The sequence below is a fragment of the Dermacentor albipictus genome, chromosome 5, assembly GCF_038994185.2.
Source record: "Dermacentor albipictus isolate Rhodes 1998 colony chromosome 5, USDA_Dalb.pri_finalv2, whole genome shotgun sequence".
In the NCBI taxonomy this organism is placed as follows: Eukaryota; Metazoa; Arthropoda; class Arachnida; order Ixodida; family Ixodidae; genus Dermacentor; species Dermacentor albipictus.
Genome location: NC_091825.1, coordinates 156,737,538 through 156,762,683, shown reverse-complemented (window position 1 = coordinate 156,762,683; position 25,146 = coordinate 156,737,538). Strand labels below are relative to the sequence as shown.

Here is a 25,146-nt window from a genome sequence, read left to right as displayed (position 1 = left end):
AACTGAATAGTACACAAACTTGACCAATACTGAAAGTTACATTACAAAACATCGCACCTACTGCAGCAAATTTTGAAACGAATAGAAGTCTGCCATGCACCTCGGACAATGCATCGAGCTCTGAGACCAGCTTGTCAAGTTGCCTTGTCATGGCTCGATGAGTCTCAATGATGAGCTAAATTGCTAGCTGAACACGACAAGTCGGCCACTCGTCGCACTCGTCTATTAAAATAACAAAAGCTATATTTATAAATTTAACTACGCGATCAAATTTTGATTACAAAGAAATTAAGGGATTTGCTTTATGTGTCATTTTATGCTTATTTCAGAATAATTTTCTCAGATTTTGGTGTCCAGGTGGCGCACAGTCCTCCACGAGCTTGCAAGTCGGGCTGTGCCGGGTTGTGTTTTGGAGCTTATTCGTGATTTGAAAAGCATCAGCGAAAGTAAGTGCCTAATTCTTGACATACAAAATAATAGTTTGGCATGACTCAATATATTAAGCGGGAAATTACAACTTGCTGGCTTCTCGTAAGCTGCATATCGGAGGTCGCCTCAGCCGACGCCAAGAGTTGCATGTCATCCCCGCTATTTATTGAATGTGAATCTTCAGTTACGTCGTTGTTCTAGCAATCAGTGGAGTGTAGCGAAACTCTGCTTTGTTGAGTGTGGTCCCAAAGATGTAGCTCTGTCACTCTGAAAACTGACAGTCCCTTACGAGTATACCATGACCGTAACGTTGTCGTTCCTCGTCTCTTAGATGTTCATGACACGTTCCGAATACGACCGAGGGGTCAACACGTTTTCCCCAGAGGGAAGGTTATTTCAAGTCGAATATGCGATTGAGGCAATCAAGGTGAGTAAAGCTTCTGGTGAACACACGGCGAAGGCTGTAAAAAGATCTTAACGTGCCCTACGATTTCAGCTTGGCTCTACTGCCATTGGCATACAAACTTCTGAAGGCGTGGTTTTGGCCGTCGAGAAGCGAGTGACATCGCCGCTCATGGAGCCGACCACAATCGAGAAGATCGTCGAAATCGACAACCACATTGGTATGCAGAACTGTCGTTTATTGCATCTTTACAGGCGTTCACTTTTGCGTTATTATTGATAGTAAGGGTTGCTGAATATTGCATGGCACACTAATGGGCTGGTTCGTATTTCATTATATGTGTAGCGCAAACGGGGCACCCAAGACAAGGAAGTGCCGTGTCTTCGCCTTCTCAGTCGTCTTGCATGCCCCATTTGTTTCACACATCACAGAGTTAGTTGTCCGAAACCACTGGATTGTGTCTCTAAAGATAACTTTAATGGCTCTCTTTCGGCTCTTAAGCGCATAATTACCAACTTGCCGCAGTTCGTACTGCTAGAACGTGATTAAGTATTGTTGAGATACTTAACGAACAAAAGCCAGTTTTGCCTGAAGGGTGAAGCATTGAAAGCAGTGGCAAGGTTTAGCATTGTGCTGAAGCTCCTCAGTTGTTCTAACAATATGTGGGGGTGATATGCTTGTGCGAGGCAGCATGTGAGGCAACTGCTGCTGTGTAGTGGAAACCAGGCGTCTCAGAATGCTTGTATAATGATGAATGTTGCAGGTGTCGCACTTTAATGGTGCACTAAATGAAACTTAAGGAAAATTGTTGGCTTTTTTAACTTAGGTTTACTGTCCCTTCTGCTCAGCCCACTGCATGCACACAGATGCACAGCAGGAAGTCTAGTGTTTGCGCACACAACACTCAAGACAGCAATGGAAGGTGGAATGCTGCCCTGGCTCTGCTGCAGAGCAGGCTGAGTAGAGCATGATGGTGTGACCACTTGGCTTCATTTCAGCAGCCAAATGCACTGCATGTCTTTCTACCCTTTGTATCCTCTCCTCATTTCCCCTGCATATGTTTGGTTTTAGAATGATGTCAATGCCTTTTTCCAACCTTTGATGTGTTTACTTTCTCCACTTTTCCCCTCGCACTCTGCTTATCAGTGTGGGACGACGAAATTTTGTCTGGGAGGTAGCCAAAGAAATTCTATCACATTAAAAAATATACAAGGCTTCCTGTAATGAAGTTAAATTCTAGGAATGCTAAAAAATTGAATCCTAGAAATTGCAGGACAACACAAAGTTGTTATTAGGCCTGAAAAAAATGTAAGTGTTAAAGGTTGCTATGCAAGAAGGTGAAATTAATTCTACAGTTCTGCTACATGTTGATGGTACTAGGCTTGAGTGCAGTGTATTCTGATTATTCCAGAATGTGTTCTTTTCTATATATTGCATCTGTAATAGGAGCACCAGTTGAGGAGATTACGGTTATTTAGCTGAGCACTTTTTGCTACCCCAGTGGTGAAAGCAATCTGATTACATTACATATAAGCTCCAGCACATTATAGATACGCAATGACAAAAGGAACATGTGGTAAGCAAGCAAGCCACCTGGGACCGACCGAAGCATTTGTGTGACCTGCAGGCTTCTCTCAAACTTTTACCCACTCTATCCTAATCTGTTGCCTGAGTTTCTCTTGTTATTTAATTGTTTGCTAGTTAAATCCGCAGGGAGCTAAATGCAATATAAATAATTGCACCTGCTTTGATTCTGAGATACTCTGCTGCAGCACATTTTATTAGTTGGCAACATAGTGTGATTACTAGGTGCTTATATGTGTCACTGGTTTGCCTCTTTCAAGGGTGTGCTGTCAGTGGTTTGATGGCTGATTCAAGAACCATGGTTGACCGAGCACGAGTGGAAGCCCAGGTGAGAACCGAGAGCCAAGCTCTTTGTCTTTGTTTGGCAGAACTATTTTTCATCATGTGAATTTTCTAGCACCATTAAGATGACAGTGACTGCTGTTGTCTGCATCTAAGAAGCTTTCTTGTCTTCGTCTTCTTGTTTTGATTTTATTAGTTTCACAGAATACAATATTGTCAGTAGTTAAGATCTAGATAGTTGGCCAAAGGCTAGTTATGGATTTATGCATTTTTGCATAGGGACATAAATGACATAGGCATAGGCTCAAAAAAGGAAGTACAAGGCACTGTCTGTCACAAGAGTAAAGTGCAGAAGCCATTGTCCCTGGCCCATGTGCATGCCAGCTCCAGCACCCCAGTGTCGCAAGCAGCACTGCAAATGCTAGAAAATTTGTTACCGCATGTAACCAACTGGCCCAAAAATAAGTGTGGGGCAAGTCCGATAGTAAATTTTATTTTCTGGTTATCGATGCCAATGTGTTGCACCACATCATCACAAGATGTACCTAGCTACTCCGAAGGAATTTCATTCCTTGATGCCTATCTCAGTGGCTCACTGGTCACCTGCTATCAACAAACTTTAATGTTGCTTTCACCGCATCAATAATCGGAACTAAAGCAAGGCCAGGTACTATGCTATTCACATTGCTCTTACACACAGTGAAAGCCAGCGAGCCTACTGGCAATGTAACGCAGACAGGCCGGCAACATTCTGAAAGTAACTGGAATCAACTTATCATATTTGCACATAAATAACTTGACCTTAAACAAAAAAAGGGGGACTTTCGGTCTCTCTGGAAAAGAAAAAAATACATTATGCTTACACGTTCCACGAACTTCAATATAACAAGGCACATTTTGCGGCTGGTAATTTCGGGGGGGGGGTATGAATGCTTTATATTCGTGCAGATGCGGTACTTCGCTCACATTCATTGCAAACATTTAACAGTGCTAAAGGTAAAATCCAAGATAAGAGAAGAAGCTGACGTACAAGGGTGCTTATTTTCAGCTAATATTTTTACAAGTTGACTCTACATGTGTCTTGGGTGTGTGTATGTGTCCTAACAAAAAAAATTTTAATCACCTTTGCCTGGGGTAGGTTGCTCAAGGAGATGGAACTACTCAAGGGGTCAGCACACATGCAAAACACACACACAAAAAAAAAATTCTGCAGTTTCATATTGTGTCTGGCATTTTTGGGAGTAAAGGCCACTCACATCAGAACAAACTTTTTGTCAAATGTTATTGGAGGCCTTTCTAAAGGGGCCTTGCGGCATCTTGAATGCAATAATTTTTTTTATTTACTGGATGACACTGTCAAAGCACCTGAGCCTAATGTTATTCCAGTACTTGCAGCAGGTAGTTTAGCAAGTTCTCGTAAAAGAGCACTATGCACTCTCTGGCACTTTCTGAGATCCCCACTATACTTTCCACATTAATTCTTATACAGTTTCCTACATAATGATCATTGGCTGGATTACTTTAGGTATTTTTGACTAAGCTGTATGTCTAGCAGAAATGAAAGGGGGTAAATTTCTTGAGTTGTAAGGCAATGAAGTGACACCATTGCAGTGACACTTTGACTGAAAGACCACAACTGAGAGTTGTGCCACACAATCTTGAGGTATACTAATAAAACCAATCTTATGAGTGCATGGCAGGTATTGTTTTGAGCATAGTTCTAATGATGAAAAGGAAGAGAATGCGGTGAACGTGTCGCAGCAACAGCATTTCGTTACCAATAACTCTGTTCATGCAAGGAACATTCAAAATCATTTTGTTGGTAAAGATGCAGAATGAGGTACCCTTAAGTATCATATCAATTGCAAACCTTCATAAACAATGTTAGAAGATCCTTTAAGGGACTTCTTTTTTCTGCTTCCTCTTTGTTGAATTATAGCTTTTGAATGCTACTCTTCTGTCATTTCCTCCCTGGCTCAGAACCACTGGTTTCTCTACAATGAAAAGATGCAAGTGGAAAGTGTGGCCCTAGCTGTTTCAAACTTGGCCATCCAGTTTGGTGACAGTGATGATGATGGGAATGCCATGAGCCGGCCATTTGGTGTAGCCATCCTTTTTGCTGGCATTGATGCAAAAGGCCCTCAACTGTGAGTACCACCTGCTATAGTGGCTCGATGGCATTGTAGCTCTGCTCTAGCGCAGGGTTGTCGGCTTGGTTCCCGGCAGCAGCAGCTGCATTCCCATACATCTTTCCTATTACATTCTGACAGATTCTCATTATTTTTGGAGGCTAGGTCATTTAGTTCGTTAAAATTTGTTGACGTTCACAAATACAACACAGTACCAAGCGTATCTACCTTTTCTTGCACTCCTAATTGTAGTTTAAATTTTTGCTACTGTGGGAGCAATGCAAGCGGAGCCAAGGAAGAAGGCTGAGCCGACACGAGTGTTGCGAAGGCAATAACATTTTCCTTGCTTTGCTGTACTGGGATCTTGTCATGTCCTCCTCACCTTACTCCTCTCCCTCGGACACACTTTCGTAAACTTTCAGGTGTTGTGCAAACTGTCGTCTGTTGTGCAGCCATTAGCTGCATTAATTGTGCCATTGTGCCGTTAGTTGTGCGGCATTAGCTCCTTTAAGGTATGAGATCACGTCCTAGTAAAGAAAATTTAGAAAAAAATGAATACAAATTACTGGTCTATGTTAAAGAGCATACTTCTTTAGGGACACGACAGCCTCATAATGTGTGGAACAATGTTCTAAAAAAATTTTTTGAAGAAATCACTAAATGTAGGTATCATGCTAATGCTCATCATGTTAATTTGCCTCATCACAAAAAAAACTATAACTGTTTCGGCAACAATATTGGTGAGCCCTTGAGCTGTGCAACGAACCAAAACTAATCAGATCCAGCGAATCCTTAGAGCACAGTGATTAAATAATAAAAAAAAAAGTATGCTTTTCCAATTGACATGCCTTGCTATAAAAGAGGTCCATAGCAAAACGTGTTGCACAACTGCAGTTATTGTGGTTCATTGCACACCCAACAATGTGTGAAATAGGTGTGCAAGGTTTCACTAAAAATTCTTTATTAGCAAGAAAGGTACGCTTGTTCGCATATGGAAGAATCTGCCTTTTATATGCTCCTACTGTACATGCGCTGTACCAATGCGGTGAGTGCCGGAAACGTTTTTCGTGGTATCAGTGGTTTGTGCAGCAGATGATGTGCGCATATGCAATAGCGCGTGCAGCCTGCAGCATAGTCGACGAGGACACAAACTCGTATATTGTTGGTGCAGTGCTGACGATGTGGTATTCACGCTGTGTTTCGGTAGAAATTTCAGCAGTTCACAACGATATTCGGAGGGACACTAAAGGCAAATATTAAGCCAAGCTAACACGATAGATTAGTACTCGAGAATGTCTAAGGTGTTAGTAATATTGCGAACAGAGCTGTAGTAATTGAGAAATTGAGGTAAATGCAGGGCACGATTAGAGACTCCCCTAAGACATTGAAGTACTAGCCCAATGACAAAGGCACTCTTCATTACAATTCTGTCACTAGTACTCAACCACTCATAATAAAAATATCATTGTATTGCATTATAAGACAAAAAAAATGCTACTTGTGAGCTTCTGTTTGACTTTTAGAAAAAACTCATTGACGTTACTCTTGACAGCGACGCAGGCTGTCGGAAGGTTCCGTTTTCTCCACTCTGCACCGCCCGTGGTTGCGTGTTTCAGTAATTTCATTATCGCTTAGTGCTGCACTGGTTTTGCTGGCTCGTGAAACTCGCGCAAACTGCAGTTGGCAGAGAATGCCACGTCCATGTGAAGTTGCAAGATTCCCAAACGCTCCACTCCACTTGACCAGGAGCAACTGCAGCAGCGGCGAATCAAACGGTCTGTCTTGGCTCGGTTTCTCCATGATCACGCATTTGTGTTTTGTGCGGAAAAACCATAGCGCCGTCTGTCTGGTGCCATTTTACTTACCGACGACAGTAAAGAGTGGTGGTGGCGTATGCAACGTCACCACTCCCCACTCGGGGCCAGGTGATTGGAATTGCACTAAAGGTGTGCTGACCCTTCAGGCGCAATTTTCTTGTAAGCTGTCTTTTCATGGCACAAAACAAGTGCTATGAGGTTTCTGGAATGGTATTTTGACAGTCCATGTTAATTTAGTGTCTGTTTAGTGTGCGGTACGTACTAACATGCGTGTTAGCGGTAAGGCTAACACGACACTGATGTCGATAAGAAGTTGACGTGATGCCAGCGCCTACAATTTACTGACTAGTTGATAGACTGTCTCAGGCGAATACCTGTATTGTTATACGTATTAGTATGACGAAGCTGCGACCAACGACAGTGAGTCCTCGTAATGGGACAGGTTTTCGGGCCGATGACGCCAACTAAACCAGTGTGCTGATCGCTGTGTGATCAGCCGCCTAGTGAGAACACCGCACCGACAATGCGAATGTTGTAGTAACTCCACTTGTGTATGTATTTATTGATAGTCAAATTGAGTCAAAACGTGCGTCTTAACTTGAAATGTGAGATTTCCAGCCCTTTCCAGCTGTCCACATCGAGCTTGAGGCTGTCAATCTCGTTCAGCGCAGCTTTATTAGGTCTAACATAGCCTACGAGTTCATCCACTACCAGCGGACCTGAAGTATAGGATAAGCAAGTACGATGAAGAAAACTACTTCTTTAGTTCAGTCCTGGCCATACAGACTTGAAGTGAACCGCTCTTAGCATAGTGCGATGCACACAAAAAGTGGGAAGCAGCGACATGACGCAGTGTCAACACCAGGCGACATCACCGTTCTTGATAGAAGGCTGTCTGTTGCACTCGCTGGCACTTTCAAGAACGAAATGCATTTACGTAGAGTAGTAAATCTGTGTGTATTGTTATGCTGACAGAGTTACCGTATTTACTCGATTCTAAGCACCCCCTTTTTTTCATGATCGTGATGCCCGAAGTGAGGGAGGGGGGTGCTTAGATTCGAAAAATCTGGAATGACCCCCCCCCCTCCCCCTTTTCGCTGCGACATCACGACGAGACGGGTGCGAGAAATAACATTTTGTTTTGCAAACATCCAAAAGAAAAATCGGTGCAGACAGTGAGCCCACCGCTTGTGTCGGATGCTTAGTCACTATCACTGCCACTCACGAGTCTGTGCGGCTCTGCAGTCCGGCTGTGCGGCAAGATCACGCCGCGGACGCCGTTCCACCTCTGGACTCTGACGGCTCCGGCTCAATGACAGAGCGAGCAAGCACGCTTGGCGGTCTTGGCAACGCACTCTTCTTAACAAATAGGGGGGTGCTTAGATTCGCATGCAAACTTTTTTTCCAAATTCTTTCACGAAAGTAGAGGGAGGTGCTTAGAATCGCGAAAATACGGTATTAGTTACTGAGATACACATTTCGCCTCTTATGCCAAGCTGGCAAGTGATGGCCGTTTCGATACTGCAGCGTAAACAGCATTGTACATTGTTACATGTATACGGAAGGCATCTGCATTTTCACTTCATAGCTGTATGTACTTCTTGAATGAGCGCTTATATGCGCTGAGTTTACTCTAGCAATACGCTATAGAACGCACAGACTATATGGCTGATGAAGAACATGGAAAATGAGGACCACCTGTCAAAAGCAGAATGAACGGGGAATAACCAGTGTCGTGAGGCGAAGAATTATGTGCAAAAGGGACATAAGGCAGGGCAAGGTCCCAATCAGTATGGCCGGTCGAGACTTACTTTGAAAGCATGTCTGTTAGGGTGTGATTCAGACGCTCAGTGAGACCATTAGTCTGTGGATGGTAAGACGTCGGTTTGTGCTGGTGCAGCAAGACTGCAGGATGTTGGTGATGACTTGAGAAAGAAATGTCCGACCACGGTGTGTGAGCAGTTGGTGTGGAGCACCATGCTGCAGAATCACGTCGCGTAAAAGAAAATCTGCGACATCTATGGCGCTGCTTGTTGGAAGCGCTCTGGTGATGGTATAGTGTATGGCGTAATTTGTTGCCACAGCGACCCACTTGTTGCCAGACGTTGATAGTGGGAAAGGGCCAAGTAAGTCCAAGCCAACGCAAAAGAACGGCTCCAAAGGAGTGTCGAGCAGTTGAAGGCACCCGGCAGGGAGCGTCAATGGTGTTTTTCGGCGCTGGCATTTTTCGCACGCTGCTATGTATTTCTGGACAGAGCGGGCAAGGCCTGGTGAAGGAAGCGTCAGCGGATCGGGTCGTAGGTGCGGGAGACGCCAAGGTGACCTCCCGTTAATAAATCATGAAGTTCTTGGAGAACAGCTGACCGGAGGTGCTTAGGAATGAGGAGGAGTAGGGCAGGACGATCGAGGCGTACATTGTGGGGGTATAATGCACCATCTTGGAGAACAAACAGGTGAAGGGACGAATCAGAAGGCAAAGAACCCAAGCTATCAATGATGGTGCACAAAGTGGCATCACGGTGTTGCTCGTCGGCAATGTGTAGCAGTTGAGGAACGGAGAAAACGCAAGCGTTGGTATCGGGGTCAGGGTCAGCGTGTGGTTTGTCCACTGGATAGCGTGATAAAACAGTCTGCGTCTTGATGTAATCGGCTCGACTTGTACACTACTGCATAGGAATATTCTAGCAGCCGCACAGCCCAGCGACCAAGCCGGCCGGTAGGATCCTTGAGTGAGGAAAGCCAGCAGAGTGTTTGGCGGTCTGTGATTACAGAGAAGGGCCTGCCATACAAGTACGAGCGGAATTTGGAAACCTCCCAGACGAGAGCCAGGCATTCACTATCTGTAATCGAATAGTTGTGCTCTGCTGCTGTGAGGAGGCGGCTAGCGTTTGCGATAATGCGATCTTGACCCCATTAGCACTGGGCTAAGACAGCTTCGATACCGTGACCACTGGCATCAGTACGCACCTCTGTAGGAGAGGACGAGTTAAAGTGGGCCAGTATAGGTGGCATGGTGAAAATGTTGGTGAGGGTGGTAAACACGGGAGCTCGAGCGGGGCCCCACATAAATGGCACATCCTTCAGAAGGTAAGTAAGAGGTCGGGTAATCGCTGCGAAGTCTTTAAAGGAGCGTAAGTAGGAGCAGAGTCCTACGAAACTTCGGGCGTCCTTAACAGACTGAGGTACAGGAAAAGACGTGACAGCACGGATTTTCTCCGGGTCTGGTTGAATACCGGAAGCGTTAGGTGGCCCAGCACTGTAGTCTGCCGACGATTGAAGTGACACTTCGAGGAATTTAGTTGGAGCCCAGCCCCGCGGAAGACTTGAAGAATAGCTGATAAGCGCTCAAGGTGTGTCTCAAATGCGGGCAAAAATACTAGAACGTCGTCGAGGTAGGAGAGGCATGTTTGAACCCTTGAAGCAAAGCATCCATCATACGTTTGAATGTTGCTGGGGTGTTGCATAGACCAAATGGCATAGCTTTGAATTGATATACACCATCAGGAGTGACGAACGCGGTCTTCTCTTGATCTTTTTCATCCACAGAAATCTGCCAATAACCAGACCGCAGGTCTATTGATGAAAAGAAGTTGGCACCATAGAGACTATCGAGGACGTCGTCAATGCGAGGCAAAGGGTAGACGTCTTTCTTGATAACGTGGTTTAGATGACGATAATCTACATAGAAACGCCATGGGCGATGCCCAAGGGTTCGATGAAGGTTCAACAATGCCTTTGGCAAGCATCTTGTTCACTTCATCTTGAATAATGTTGCACTCTGAAGCAGAAACTTGATATGGCCGACGATGAATAGGACTGGCATCACCAGTATTTATGCGATGCTTACCAATTGAAGTCTGACCCAATTGGCGATTGCTGAAGTCGAAGATGTCGTGGTAGGAAACCAAAAGGCGACACAGAGCTGCTGCTTGTTCAGGCAATAGGTCCGCAGCAATCAGGGGTCGAAATGTTGCATCAGGGCAAATCATCCTGTGGACATGGTGAAGAATCGGAGCAGATGTCTGCGGAAAACGTCGTGACGTGGTCATCTCCAATAGCACGGAGCATTGCAGCCGATATGCCTTGGGGTAGAACTTCCTTTGTCAGGCCAAAATTACTGACAAGGAGGCATGTCCGGTTATCGGAGTGGGGCACAGTGACATTGTGCATCAAAAGGACATCATGAACAGGTGTGGCGACGTAGTCACCATCGGGCACAGGAAAAGATGGTAGCAAATCGACGAAAGTCAAGGCTTTAGGCGGCAGGCGAATGAAGGTGGTCGTACTAAAGTTGTTCGGCAGTTCGGCACGAATATGCGCGAGTAAAGGAAGTTCGAGGCAAAGGGTACCGGCAGAACAGTCATCATCATCAGCAGCAGCCTGGTTACGCCCACGGCAGGGCAAAGGCCTCTATCATACTTCTCCAACAACCCCGGTCATGTACTAATTGTGGCCATGTCGTCCCTGCAAACTTCTTAATTTCATCTGCCCACCTAACTTTCTGCCGCCCCGTGCTACGCTTCCCTTCCCTTGGAATCCAGTTCGTAACTCTTAATGACCATCAGTTATCTTCCCTCCTCATTACGTGTCCTGCCCATGCCCATTTCTTTTTCTTGATTTCAACTAAGATATCATTAACTCGCGTTTGTTCCCTCACCCAATCTGCTCTTTTCTTATCCCTTAATGTTACACCCATCATTCTTCTTTCCATAGCTCGTTGTGTCGTCCTCAATTTAAGTAGAACCCTTTTCGTAAGCCTCCAGGTTTCTGCCTCGTACGTGAGTACTGGTAAGACACAGCTGTTATAAACTTTTCTCTTGAGGGATAATGGCAACCTGCTGTTCATGATCTGAGAATGCCTGCCAAACGCAGCGCAGCCCATTCTTATTCTTCCGATTATTTCAGTCTCATGATTCGGATCCGCAGTCATTACCTGTCCTAAGTAGATGTATTCCCTTACTGCTTCCAGTGCCTCACTACCTATCGTAAACTGCTGTTCTCTTCCGAGACTGTTAAACATTAGACTGTTAGACTGGCAGAACAGTCTATCAAAGCTTAATGCGCCGTGAGAAAGTTGAGTCCAAGTATGAGTCCGAGTCTTGGCACTCGGTAGGGTTGCGGTATCTGGAAGGGGCATACCGATCGCCATGAAGCGGAGCAGGCAGCAGGAAAACCTAGGTTTGCAAATTCTTGCCGTACAACTGCCTGAATGAAAGAGATCGCTGAGGCTGGTGGGTTCAAGTGGGTGTGAATGGAACGGCGCAAGACTTGTAGCCTCGAGTTCACGGGGAACAATACGTGTGATGTGCTCATTGAAGAATGGTGAAGCGTTAAGGTCAACGCAAGACAACATTGCAGCTGTGTTAGGGAGCCGGGAGAACTGTGGAATGATGCAGCGGCTTTTGACGAGTTCAAAGCGGCGGCATTCCTTGACAGTGACGTCGATGGCGGACACATTTTGACGCATTCAACAAGTTGAATGCGTCATCCGCGATTCCTTTGAGTACGTGGCCAACTTTGTCAACCTCACCCATTTTCTCGTCGACTTGCCGGCAAAGAGCGAGCATGTCTTGTATGTACGAGACATAGGATTCAGTACAAGATTGAACTCGGGTAGCAAGCTCTCTTCTAGCAGCCAGCTGCCGACTGGTGGGATTTCCAAAGAGGTCGACGAGCTCCTCCATGAAAGCATCACAGCTAGAGATCTCATCTTTGTGTGTCCGGAACCAGACACGAGAAGTTTCGCCCAAGTAGAATAGAACATTGGCTAGCATAATGGTAGGGTCCCAGCGGTTGTTTTGGCTAATACGCTCATACAGGTTGAGCCAGTCCTCACCGTCTACATTATCTCGGCCGGAGAATATGCCAGGATCCGCGGGGATGGGTAACCGTAATGTACATTGTTGTCGAAGTTGCAGGAGTAGAAGGAGACGAGTTGTCACTGGGAGCCATGGCGGAAAGCAGGACAGTGTGGCCGCTGCGGAGCTCCTTGGCGAGGACGGGGAAAGGCGCCCTCCACCAAAATGTTATGTGAACAAGGGATTAAGACTGGAGACTATTTACAAAGTATATTTACAAAGGGTAAGAGTAACTGCTGCGCTGGCCAGTTCAGCCGACAGCTCGAGAGCCAGAGATCATTCGTCGTCTTCGTCAGGGCGCCTGCGTGCACCGGACACAAGAAACATGCAATACGCATGTATCAATATTTTTTTAACAAAACAACATAGGAACGAAATTTTGTCTGTAAGATGCTCCTCTGTGAATTATACTTCTAATTAAACAAAAAATTGGTATTTCGAAAAAAAAAAAGAAAATTGAGTTTTCAACTTGGCCTTATACTTTAAGGTTTTGCACTTTGTGGTATTGCGTACAAGTACTCTCTGGCATTCAGTAAAATTTAAGCAGTTCAAACAAAGAATGTGGCATTGAACACGCAATTGCCTCAGGGCTTTGTAACTCAATAACATCACCTATTCCTAAGATTGTTGTGGCAATAGGTTAACTAAACTGTTACCTGTAACCTCCAGTATGTAAAAGCATTCTTTTGCTGTGAGTGGTTGGAAGAGGTGGGGCATTTCTCAAAAGTGCATTGTATTGTCTTTTATCTTTTGACATTTGCTTTTGCGCTTTTCTTTCCGTTGATTCTCTGACAGATATCACATGGATCCCTCTGGTACATATGTTCAGTACAATGCCAAGGCAATTGGTTCGGGTTCTGAAGGCGCCCAGCAGGCACTGCAGGAGAAATACCACAAGGCAAGCCACTACACATAAGCTGCTGTGCCTGCATTAATAATTTTGTGTCCTCTTACGCACAACATTTAACTCTCTGGTACAATGTTCTAAGGTTTTGTAATTATGTGTACCACTTGGGCATTTTGATAGAAGAATCTAAAGACAACTCCAAAATTTCCAAGCCAGCACCAGCTGATGGCAATGGCATTCTGTGGCTGGTCATAGTGTCACGAGTGCGGTGGCCGCATTTTGATGAGGGCGAAATGCAAAAACGCTTCTGTGCTAATTCATGTTCACGTCACACAACCCCAGGTGGTAAAAATTATCCAGAGTAGCCCACTACAGCATGCCTCATAATTATATTGTGGTTTGGCGCATAAAGCCCCTGAATTTATTTTTTATATTGTTTAACTACATGTATTGAGAAGCACTATAGCACTGTTGAAATTAGTTACTATTGTCATAAATATATGTATTGAACTTCAAAGGAATAATTTTGGTTAATCTTCTACACTGCTTCTTTGGCTACAGCCATGTGGTAACCATAAAGAAAGTCCATCTAAAATAATAAATAGTCACCTGCCGTGGTTGCTTAGTGGGTTTGGCATTGCGCTGCTAAGCGCAAGGTTGCGGGATCAAATCCTAGATGCAGTGGCCACATTTCGATGTGAGTGAAATGCAAAAACGCTCATGTGCCGGCCATTGGGTGCTTGTTGAAGATCCCCAGGTGGTCAGAAATAATCTGGAATCCCCCACTACTACATGCCTCATAATGAGATCGTGGTTTTGGCACATAAAGCCCCATAACTTCATTAATTTTTAAATATGCCATGAAGGGACCTTGAAACGATTTTCACGATTTTGTACAAACGTACTGAGTCGTTAGAGTAGGTCCTCCTGATCATTAATTGACGCATCTAAATGCTCTGTGTAAAGCCTATAATTTATTATAAGGTTTTAAAAATGTACATCGCTGCTGACAGCAGCACACTGCTTGGCGAAATTTTCAGCCGTCCCTACCCAGATGACGTAAGTCGCCCAATTGACGTCAATAGGGCAAGTTGTCCGATTGGCTATCCAGGGCGCATCATCGATCATTTTTCCACCTTTATGGTAAACAAATGATGTTCATAATATAGTGAAACCTCGTTAAACCGTAGTCGGCCGGAGCTCGGAAAAAGTACGTACTAAACGGTAGTACTGTTTAAGCGAAATAGCATGAGATCGCCCACTTATCTGTCGAAAACGGAACTCAGAGAGAGTGCGAGGAAAGGGGAAAAACATGCAGTATTTATTCACTTCGCGGGACGTAATTGTTATTTTCGTTTGATATCGCGGCGGCCTAGCACGACGACAGCGGCCTCAAACTTACTGAAGCTGCGTGCCAACTTCTCAGCCAGCCCTCCTCCTCCCGGCAAACACTCGCACGGCAGATTCCTCGTTGGCGTTGCGTATTCTCCGTGCACGCGCGCAGTAGTGCTACATAAGTCCCGGGGCGCCTTTATCATTGCCGGGTGCCGGAGTTCGGAGAACTTTCCGTTTGGAATAGTTACGTTATCGCGCCCCTGTTCTCCTTGCGACGATCGCATTCATGAGGCTGACGTAACGCGCAGCTTCTGCCACTGTCGGGCCTGAATAGCCCGTGCTGTCGCTAGTTGACACTTCGGCAACAACGGCGGCAACGATGGTGAAAAGTCGAACCTCGTAGCCGACATCTCTTCGCGGTCGCAGCAGCGCTGCCGAGCAACTTCGCATTCCAAATGCCACACACTGTAGTCAACAGCAGATCCATATCGCGGGCCAGCGCCGACTTCTTCGTGTCACGTTCGGTAGCACGGACGATGTCTACCTTTTCTTCTATGCTGAGCACCCGGCGTCTTTTTTATCCTAGCTTCGGCATGACGCGAGTCCTCGCTTGCACGACGCCACAACGCTCTCCGGCACGGCGTCCATGCGGCGTCGAAATGATGTTGATGTTGATGCGGCTTCACGTGCAAGCGCACAGGGCGCTTGGAGGCCGTTGTACCGATCTCTGAGGCTTGTTGTTCTGCCGGGCCACCCGATGGAGACGACGCACCGCCGTGTTTGCGCGACGAAAAGTGGAAACGCTACGTTTTAACCGATGCGTACGCAATAAGCTGGTACGGTTTATGCGGATACAAAATACATTATGTTCAATGGCCGCCGAGTCGGGGAATTGACTTTACTACTTTTAAACCGAAACTACTGTTTAAGCGGGTACGGTTTGACGAGGTTTTACTGTAGTTGGAATGTTAGTTAATTTGTTTCTGTAGAAAGAAAGTAACAGAAAGAGAATGCACAAGAACACTTTCTCACTACTCTTAAGCACTTCCGGCACACAGCAAGCATCGTCTGCTTGTGTTACAACGTGCTCCATTTTGACGAGAGCTCCACAGTCAGAGTCGGTCTCGGTCTTTACGCGAACACTATGATTCAACTTCCACGTTGTGGACTGCAAATATAGCAACTGGCAATATGTCAAGCTGCGACATCGTGTCCCTCTGCAAGGCAGCAGACGAGCGGTCTGGCTGCAGCGCATCGAACTTGCGCTATTCAATCGGCGCCAGGATTTGTGCGTTTGCAGCTGTCACTTTAAACTGAAAGATTACTAACGCAATAGCATTTCGCAAGTCCGGTATTAGGGTAAACGCAAGCGCAAGAGGACAGGGCCTGGCTGTTCGACCGTGTCATTTTGCGGAATGAGCAGGAAAGCAAATGTGAATGGTCTGCACGGTGCAGCCACCTGGTGGCACAGAGCTCAACCACACACAGTAGCAGTAACGAAATATATTCTTCTTTGCTGCTGGTGTAAATTTTTCGCAGGATTGTAATCGTTAACACATTGTTTTTGTAAATGTTTAACGTTTTTTAAACTTGGTTAGAGCAATATTCGACCTTTGTTTGGCCGGTTAAGCTCTGCGCCTACGGGTGGCTGGACCATGCAGGCCGATCAGGCCGCTCACGTACGTCTACGCTAAAGTTCCTTCATCAGCTTGAGTTTGTCTCCAGCCATCGATTGAAACGCCCAGCTCAATTTTTTTTTAGTCGCCTATGGTTACGGGAATACCAGACACATTCAGCACTGCGCAGAATGCTCGCAACGCACGCTGCTTCGATAGCTCTCGCTTGGGGTCGACTGCCAAGCAGCTGGCAGAGCATTTGGAGAGGCTTCGCGCGCTCGCTCCTAGAGAACCGAAAGTCAACGACACAACGTGCCATCCTGACGCAGAGCCGGTGAAGGCGGAGCTTAGCCCCGATCACTCGGCGAATGAGCAGAAAATGCATGGCTATAGAGGAGGGTAACTTGTAATCGTCCGTAGCTCTCTTAACATGAGACGTTTCACATAAATTGTGGTGTGAATGATCAGCTTTAGCTGTACCCTATGCGTCTACAACATTTGTCTGAATGGTTTGAGGGGCCCTCAGGTCTGGCCATTTTGAGCTGACAAGTGCAGAGCATACAATGCGTACTAACAATCGGGTTTGCAAAGAAATACATAGCTACGTGCCGTGGAAAGGTCTTAAATTTCAATCTCAACGCTGTTTTCCCTTTCCCTCGTGGCAACCGTGCTCCAAGCTGGACGACGTGCTGGTGTTCTTGTGCCTACGTACTGTGCCTACGTCCCTCATGGTGACACATGACTTTGAGAATTATTCAAGGCAACATCTCTTATTTGTGTGATCTGTTGCTTGAATTGACGAATGGAAGTTTAGAGAAATAAAAAAAAACACACAAGCGGAATGTCTATGTGTTCTTTGTTTTACTTCGCGCCAAAGCAAGAGAGATGTAGTACTTCCACTTCGTGTGCTTGTTGCCACGGTCTTGCAGTCACATGCGCACGTACCGAAACTATGCCATTTCCTACCGTGTTCCAGCATGTAATCATGCTCTGCGATCCACTTGTTCTCCCTCAGCATTCATGTAGCACTGAATTACAGTGAAACCTCGTTAAACTGTAGTTGGCCGGAGCTCGGAAAAAGTACGTACTAAACGGTAGTGCTGTTTAACTAAAATAGCATGAGATCGCCCACTTACCTGTCGAAAACGGAACTCGGAGAGAGTGCGATGAAAGGGGAAAACATGCAGTATTTATTCACTTCGCGCGACAAAAGTGTTATTTTTGTTTCATGCCACGGCGGCCTAGCACGACGACAGCGACATTAAACTTACTCAAGCTGCGTGCCAGCTTCTCAGCCAGTCCCCTCCTCTCGGCAAACACTCGCACGGCAGATTCCTCATTGGCGTTACGTATTCTCCGTGCACGCGCGCAGTAGTGCTGCAGAAGTCCCGGGGTGCCTTTTTCATTGCCGGGTGCCACAGTTATGAATACTTTTCGTTTGGAATAGTTATGTTATCGCGCCCCCGTTCTCGTCACGACGATTGCATTCATGAGGGTGATGTAACGCGCAGCTTCTGCCGCTGTCAGGCCTGAATCGCCCGTGCTTTCACTTTCCGTGTCGTCGTTATCACTGTTGCTAGTCGACACTTCGGCAACAACAGAGGCAACGATGGCGAAAAGTCGAACCTTGTAGCCGACATCTCGCGGTCGCAGCAGTGCTGCCGAGCAACTTCTTCGGATTCCAAATGCCACACACTGTAGTCAACAGCAGATCCATGTCGCGGGCCAGCGCTGACTTCTTCGTGTCACGTTCGATAGTACGGTCGATGTCTAAGTTTTCTTCTATGCTGAGCACCCGGCGTCTTTTTTATCCGAGCTTCGGCATGACACAAGTCCTCGCTTGCACAACGCCACAACGCTCTCTGGCACGGCATCAAAATGATGTTGATGTTAATGTGGCTTCACGTATAAATGCACAGGGTGCTTGGAGGCCATTGTACTGATCTCTGAGGCTTGTTCTGCCGGGCCACCCGATGGAGACGACGCACCGCCGTGTTTGCGCGACGAAAAGTGGAAACGCTACGTTTTAACCGATGCATACGCGATAAGCTGGTACGGTTTAGGCAGTTACAAAATACATTATGTTCAATGGCTGCTGAGTCGGGGAATTGACTTTACTACTTTTAAACCAAAACTACTGTTTAAGCGGGTACGGTTAAACGAGGTTTTACTGTATATCGCTAGTCATGTGTCTTTGTGCACAGTGTGCAACATCGTGCGCTGCACGAGACCAGACAATCACCACAGCTCGTTCACAACGCTGTCAACAAAATGCACAGCGCCACAAGAAAAAAAAAGCGCGGATGAAAAAAAATGTGATGGCAGGGCCTGTGGCATATGCATTGTAGTATAATGTCGCCCCCTGTCAGATCTATGTGCCATCGCATATGTATGTTTTGTAGTTGTTGAGCTAGATGGCGCACCCCCTTCTGTCATGTGACGAACATTGGACCAATTGGGAGGTGTCATCTGGCTTGTGAACCCTTTATTAGCAATAAACGGCCAAGCGTGGCCAAGTCTTCGTTCCGGTTTTCAACGGGAGCAGTTCGCTCCGCGTCTCCTTTACTGCGCCGGCGTTAGCCGGGCGTTCGCTGGTCGGGGCCCCCCGCTTGCCTGCCGCTGCCGACACAACATGCATCACTCGATTCTCGAGGTCCGGTATGGGAGAACGTAGGGAAGGAATTTCGCTTTTGAAGGCTAGACAGGGCGAGTGGAGAGAGTGTCTCGCTATTTAGTAGAGTGAACACCACCTAGACAAGAGAAGGCCTGAGCACTTGGCGAGTGACGTCACGGAGAGCAGGCCGGCGGCGTGCTCGGGGATATGGGTTGAATGAAGGGACCGTGCCCTTATGGGCAACGTTAACCAGAGCGCAGTTATTGTTTCTTTAGGCATAGTTGAGCAGATGGCCCGCAGAGAACAGAGGGTGTTCCAAGATTATTTTATTTATGCAAAACTATTTACGCGCGGCATTATTAAAAAGCCCGTCCATAATAAATGAAATGGTTCAACCTTAGGATTGAGAACAAATTTTGGGTAAATGATGACAGGGAGCATGGCTTAATTACTTTGTTTAGCACAAGACAACGGACACAAGAAAGACGACTGGACAAGGCACTGAAAAGTCACAGTGCTGCCCACTTCTTCAGAGTAGCTTCTTTGCGTTAATTTATTGTCGGCGTCAAAGAGTTTGCCGTTCATGCTACCACAAAAGTTGTTCAACAAAATATTAGCACTGCACCATAACACATCTCTCATAATAACTTCACTGGTGTGCCCTTCTTCACATTCGGGACACATGTCATTCCAGTCTAGATTAATTAGGCTCTAAACAAATTTTGCTGTCGAGGTATTATTACATACAGTACCGCAGTCCACATATTTACAACACCTCAAATGAGCTTAACAATAGAGTTACAAAACATTCGTGTAACTATTTACAAAAAAAACAGCTGCCTTATTCCGCAGATTTCCAGCTTTTCTCTTCTTTGCTTTAGCATCGGCACACAATATTCTGTTATCGATCTTGCGGAAACATGAACGCATGATTTTTCAGCCCCGATTTGTAATTGCTCATGCAATTGGGCACGCAGCACTTATTAGGCATATCCTGGCATGAACGTAATCCACATTCTGCGGCAATAAAGGCTTGCCGGACACACAACCACAATCGCAGCACAAGCGCAGAGACTACATGCACGATTCACGTTCAGAAAAAAAAGTGCGCTCGGAAGCATGTTGCAGCATGCCAGGACTTTTCTAACTCCGAAGCTATCGAAGGAGCGGCAGGGTTCCCGGAACTAATCGAAGTGTTATCACCGTCGTCGGCCACTCGGTCTTCCGCATCTCATTTTCAACACAGGTGCGCTGCTCGTAGTTTCGTAACGCGCTGCATGGAACTTATATGTGGGCCTCTTTTGTGTGACATAGCTCAGGGGGAGAAGGTACAGCCAGAAGGCCTTAAGTTCTCTAGATGGTGTTGGTAGAGCTCGCCTCCTGAAATCATGTGTTCGCGGCGCTGAAATATTTCTATCTTGGCTATTAATGAGCCGATTTGAAAATTTTTTGCGGCAGAACGCTTTTTAGAGGACATGTAACAATTTGCATCGTATAATCAAAATTGGCTATGGGGCCTGGTGAGGGGTCCTTTAATTCCCTGTTAATACACTCTCTGCAGGTACATATTCCGCGAAGGGGGGGGGGGGGGGTATTTTGCAAGAGTCCACCTAGTGGACTGTCCATTTCGGCCGCCGCTGATTGGCTAAGGCCACTCCTCTCCTCCTCTCTCATACAGCTGCATCCAATTAGCAGTGGCTAAAATACAGACCAGTAGGTGGACTCTTACAGAATACCCCCCTGGTTGTGATGTGCACTTACGAAGTAGATATGTGTAATAACATTTTCAAACTGTGGTGTTTGTTGGTGTGAGATGAATCCCACTTCTCTAGTAGTATCAAGCACTTGTGTGTGTTCAGTACTCGTAGGCATCTTTCAACTTAGTTATGCTTGATTGTAATCCTTCACCTAACATCAGAGTTGTTTCTGTTACTTCGAATTTGACATATGTCAATAGGTGCCTGGACAAAAGAAAAGATATTAATACTACAATATTGTGTTTTTTCACTGGTATGTGATTGGAATTATAACGTCTGTGCTGCTCGTTCTTTAGACGATGACGTTGACTGAAGCGACAACGAATGCACTTACTATACTCAAGCAAGTCATGGAAGAAAAACTCAACTCTACAAACGTAGAGGTATGTATTTTTAGGCACACTGTGCTGGATGGCTCCTTGGCCGCAGTTTGAATGCAAATGTTGTCTGCATTTATCTGCGTCTCGGAACAGCACCACATCTTCTAAACAAAATTTCAGTGGCAGCGAGTTCCTTGCTATTCTTCTACCAGTCGTCTTGTGAAGTACGTGTAACAAACACGGTCTGTTGAACTTCGCGGGAGCCAGAAGAAGTTGCCAAGTGAAACCAAAGCATATCTGCAGCAGGATTTTGTCAAAGATCGAAGCATCTGTGGAATCGGGGATGGAAGTGCTGTGCCAATTGCACCATCTTGTGCCATTGCATTGAGCTGTACCAACCTGTGCTAAAACACTTATTTTGAATGAACTTACCAAATTTAGCAGGATGCGTGTGTCCAGTGGCAACCACACAGCCATAGACATCGGTTGGCTAGTGCTTAGTGCTGCAGTCCTAACCTAAGCAATCCTTTTCAGCATCGGCGCCCTTGGAGTGTGGGTGTGTTTGGTGGCATACCGTATTTACTGACATAATGATCGCACTTTCTTGCAAAAGAAATTGACGCAAATTTAGGGGTTCGGTCATTATGTGGGTTAAATATTCAACAAACAAAAATTTTTTTTTTCATCCCAGTTTTGTTGTGGGATGACAAGAGGCCAACAAATGAACAGTTGCCACTGCAACAGTGCGGGACATGAAAACTAAAATGGCAGCCGACAGAGCAGGCCGAACGTGCCGAACTCTATTTGTTTTTCTCGTGAGTGCATTATGTAGATTGAAACAGCTTCTGTTGTATCAGTAATGAATAATATACTTACTATCGGCAAGTTTGTGGCAACAACATAGCCTTGTCCACTTTGAGGGTACAGAAACAGAGGTGGGCGTGCTCAGCTGCCAGTGACAGAAACACATGGCGAGCATGCTGCTAAAACTGCCGCATTTTTCTTCCCTACAATGCTAATATGGCACGTTTCTGCTAAGGGTTGGCGAATATCTTAGCTATGTTATAAGCACCGGCATATGAATAAGGTGTACTTGTAACATATCAATGCAGATGTGGCTACTGTCGTTGCCTCTTGCAATTTGTTGCATGCCCATGAGTACAGACGAGAGGAATCAAAAAGTGCTTTTTTGTTGTTATTGTTGTTGACCACAACCATTACAAAGCCTACAAATAATAAAGCCAAGGCAAGTTTGGTTGTAATTTTTTTTTCTTGGAAGTGCAGAAAGTGATGAAAGGAATGAAATAGGGCATCTGCTATAGAATCTGTTTGGTGCATGCAGACTGCTTGGTAGGTCTTGAATAGTAATTCGCGTAGCACTCGACAGATGGTAAGCACAATCATCAGCTAGACTTAGCACACGACGTTCGCTGTGGCAAGTTCGGGGTGCGATCATTAAGCGGAGGGAGAGAAATTTAATTTTTCTGACAAAATTCAGTGGTGCAATCATTACACAAGTGCAATCATTATGCAAGTAAATACGGTAATTGTAAGCAGGCCACAAGAAAATGAAAAGTGTTTTGTGCTATACAATGCATTACGAATGCTTTATTTTATTTATTTATTGCATTTATTTCATACTGCAGACCTAGATCAGGTCCAAGCAAGGTGGTGAAACACAACAATAATACAATGCATTATTCAATCAAGTAGGGTGGTAAGACACAACAGTAGTACAATGAATCGATCAATTGAAACATGCAACGAGTTATTCCAGTCTGTTATAGTTCGGGGAAAAAAAGAATACTTGGATACATCCATCCGTGCAAAATAAGGTGTTAGTGAATTCGGGCGATAGTGTCGAGTAAGCCTAGATGTTGTACTAGACAGATAGGATACAGGATTAATTGATGTCTCCATTAAAAAGCATGGAAGGAAATCGAATTCTTAAGTGTTACCTTCGCTGCTTAAGGACTTCGATTCCATTATCACACATTATTTGTGAGAGGGAATCGTATCGAGAGAATTTTGAATATATGAATCGCACGGCTTCTTTCTGTACCCTTTCGAGACATTTAATATTTTGTTTAGTAAACAGGCCCCAAACAACACATGCATATTCAAGTTTCGGTCTAATTAGTGAATAATAAGCAAGCAGTCTTGCGTTAGGTGGGGAATTCCTAAGTTTATGTCGCAAAAAATATAATTTACGCAAGGCTGAACAGATATTACCAATGTGTAAATCCACGATAAATTGTTAGTGATTGTGACACCCAAATACTTATAATTTGTTTCTTCCTGTAAAGGCAGTGAACCTAACATGTAACTAAAGGTTAGTGGAGCTTTCTGACGAGTGAAGCGAAGAAAGACCGTCTTTTCAGCATTAAGCTGCATTCCCCACGTTTTGCACCAATCGACAATGCCAGCTAAAGGTGTTAATCCATTTGCGTATGTGTGGACCAGCTAAGGATGATTTGAACTGGCGCTCGTATCATGGGGCAGCCAGGAAGGAAAGCTGCGTTGAATGAATAAGGTCATACAGTCTGCTCAGCGTGCGCATCATCAGTTTCATTATACATTTTAGCATTTGATCTTGCACCTTATTCGTATATCTGCATTGATTAATGGGTGAAGGCTGCGCGTGTGACATTCTAAATCAAATTCGGACGTGCACCACTTCCGGTTACTGGGATGATGGTGCGGCATGACGACACATGATCTGCTCGCTTTCATGAAACCGCTTGGTCACAAATATCCAGTGGCGACTGCAGTCGTCACTCAAATTTGCACGCAGGCTACACTATTTTCTGCCAGGCTACATCATACCAAATCAGGCCTTTACCGCCGCAGAATGCGAGCCAAGGATGTGACGCTTCATATTCAGTCAACCTTAGTGGTTAAATTGTGATCGTAATGAAACGTTTGGTGAAACGGCAAACCTTTGCTATTGTGCTCGCGGCAACGATGTTCACAACGCAACTTAAACAGATCCAAGTCCGAAAAGTTTAATAAACTGTCTTTCGGTGCACAGAATATCGGTTTCCATACTACATTGGCTTTATGGTGCCTGTGGCAGAACTGGGAAGCCTGTATAATTGAGCTTATTCAAAATATTGGTCGACGACACAGATTGGAAAGCCAGTGAACATTTTTATCAGTTTACTGTTTTAAGAAATATCTTTGCGCTTTTTCTCAGCAAGCGATGTAAAATATTGGCTAAGGTGCAAGGACTAGTACGTCACCTCACACGTATTCTACATTATTCTGCTATCGTGACTGAAGGTTGCCAAGAATTAAGAATTACCTGAGAGCACTATGCGAACAGCATTCACTGTACCTTGATGGGTGTTCTTCATGGTGGCCACTGTGAATATTTCTTGTTCATTGTGCATGAATACATTTAATTAGCTAAATTAATAAATTTACCTAGTCAATGAGATGTCAATGAAAATGGGGATGGCATTGACAAATGAACGATAACAACATTTAAAACAACCTATAGTATTCGTGAAGACTCTATAACTTGAAAGAAACCCTGTAAAAAAAAAAAAAAAACATGGGCAATGACAATGCTTTTGTGCACCAAAGATCGCATCAGTCTCAAATAGGGGCACTGAAAAAAAAAGGGACCACACAAGGCCTAGGTTGCTGATGTCTGCACCACGTCCAGAAGAAGGGGACAGCACTGCGCAACCTTGTGCAGAAAAGTGGCAAGGCTTTAGGAGGGAAGGGCAGGCTGGCATAGGCCCTCATTGACAAGTTGACCGACTATTATGGCTGGGCCCTACGGAACAATTCCAACGATGTGGCTGCAATGCAGCATGCAGTGATGGCAACGTACCATCACGTGACATCGACGGATGAGCATCCTCACCACGACTTGTGCCCTGAGGGTGCATACTTGTGGTGTCGTCATAATGCCAGCAAGAGTGATGGTGTGCCACCTCTGAAGCATTGGTACAATCTTCCATTCTATGTTGTAGAAGCACTGCTACCTGTTTATGAGTGCCTCTCACAGGCTTCTCTTCTGCAACGCTGCTTGGGATCAAAGATGCAGAATGCATCAGAATCATTTTGTTCCGTGCTGTGGTCCCTGATGCCCAAAGAGCAGCATGCGTTGCTGATTGCTGTGGAGACAGCACCGCATGAGGCAGT

The 25,146-nt window shown here is 45.4% G+C and overlaps 1 protein-coding gene across 1 annotated transcript in view; it reads left to right on the top strand.

Moving 5' to 3' along the window:
* Window positions 1-329: 329 nt before the first annotated feature.
* Prosalpha5 (proteasome alpha5 subunit) overlaps window positions 330-25,146 on the top strand; it is a 31,244-nt gene continuing 6,427 nt past the window's right edge. The window contains exons 1-7 of the mRNA XM_065432270.2: window positions 330-446; window positions 761-856; window positions 926-1,052; window positions 2,677-2,744; window positions 4,679-4,845; window positions 13,298-13,400; window positions 20,968-21,054. Coding sequence (XP_065288342.1) covers window positions 761-856; window positions 926-1,052; window positions 2,677-2,744; window positions 4,679-4,845; window positions 13,298-13,400; window positions 20,968-21,054 — 648 coding nt within the window. The 5' untranslated portion in view covers window positions 330-446. The remainder of the gene's footprint in view (window positions 447-760; window positions 857-925; window positions 1,053-2,676; window positions 2,745-4,678; window positions 4,846-13,297; window positions 13,401-20,967; window positions 21,055-25,146) is intronic.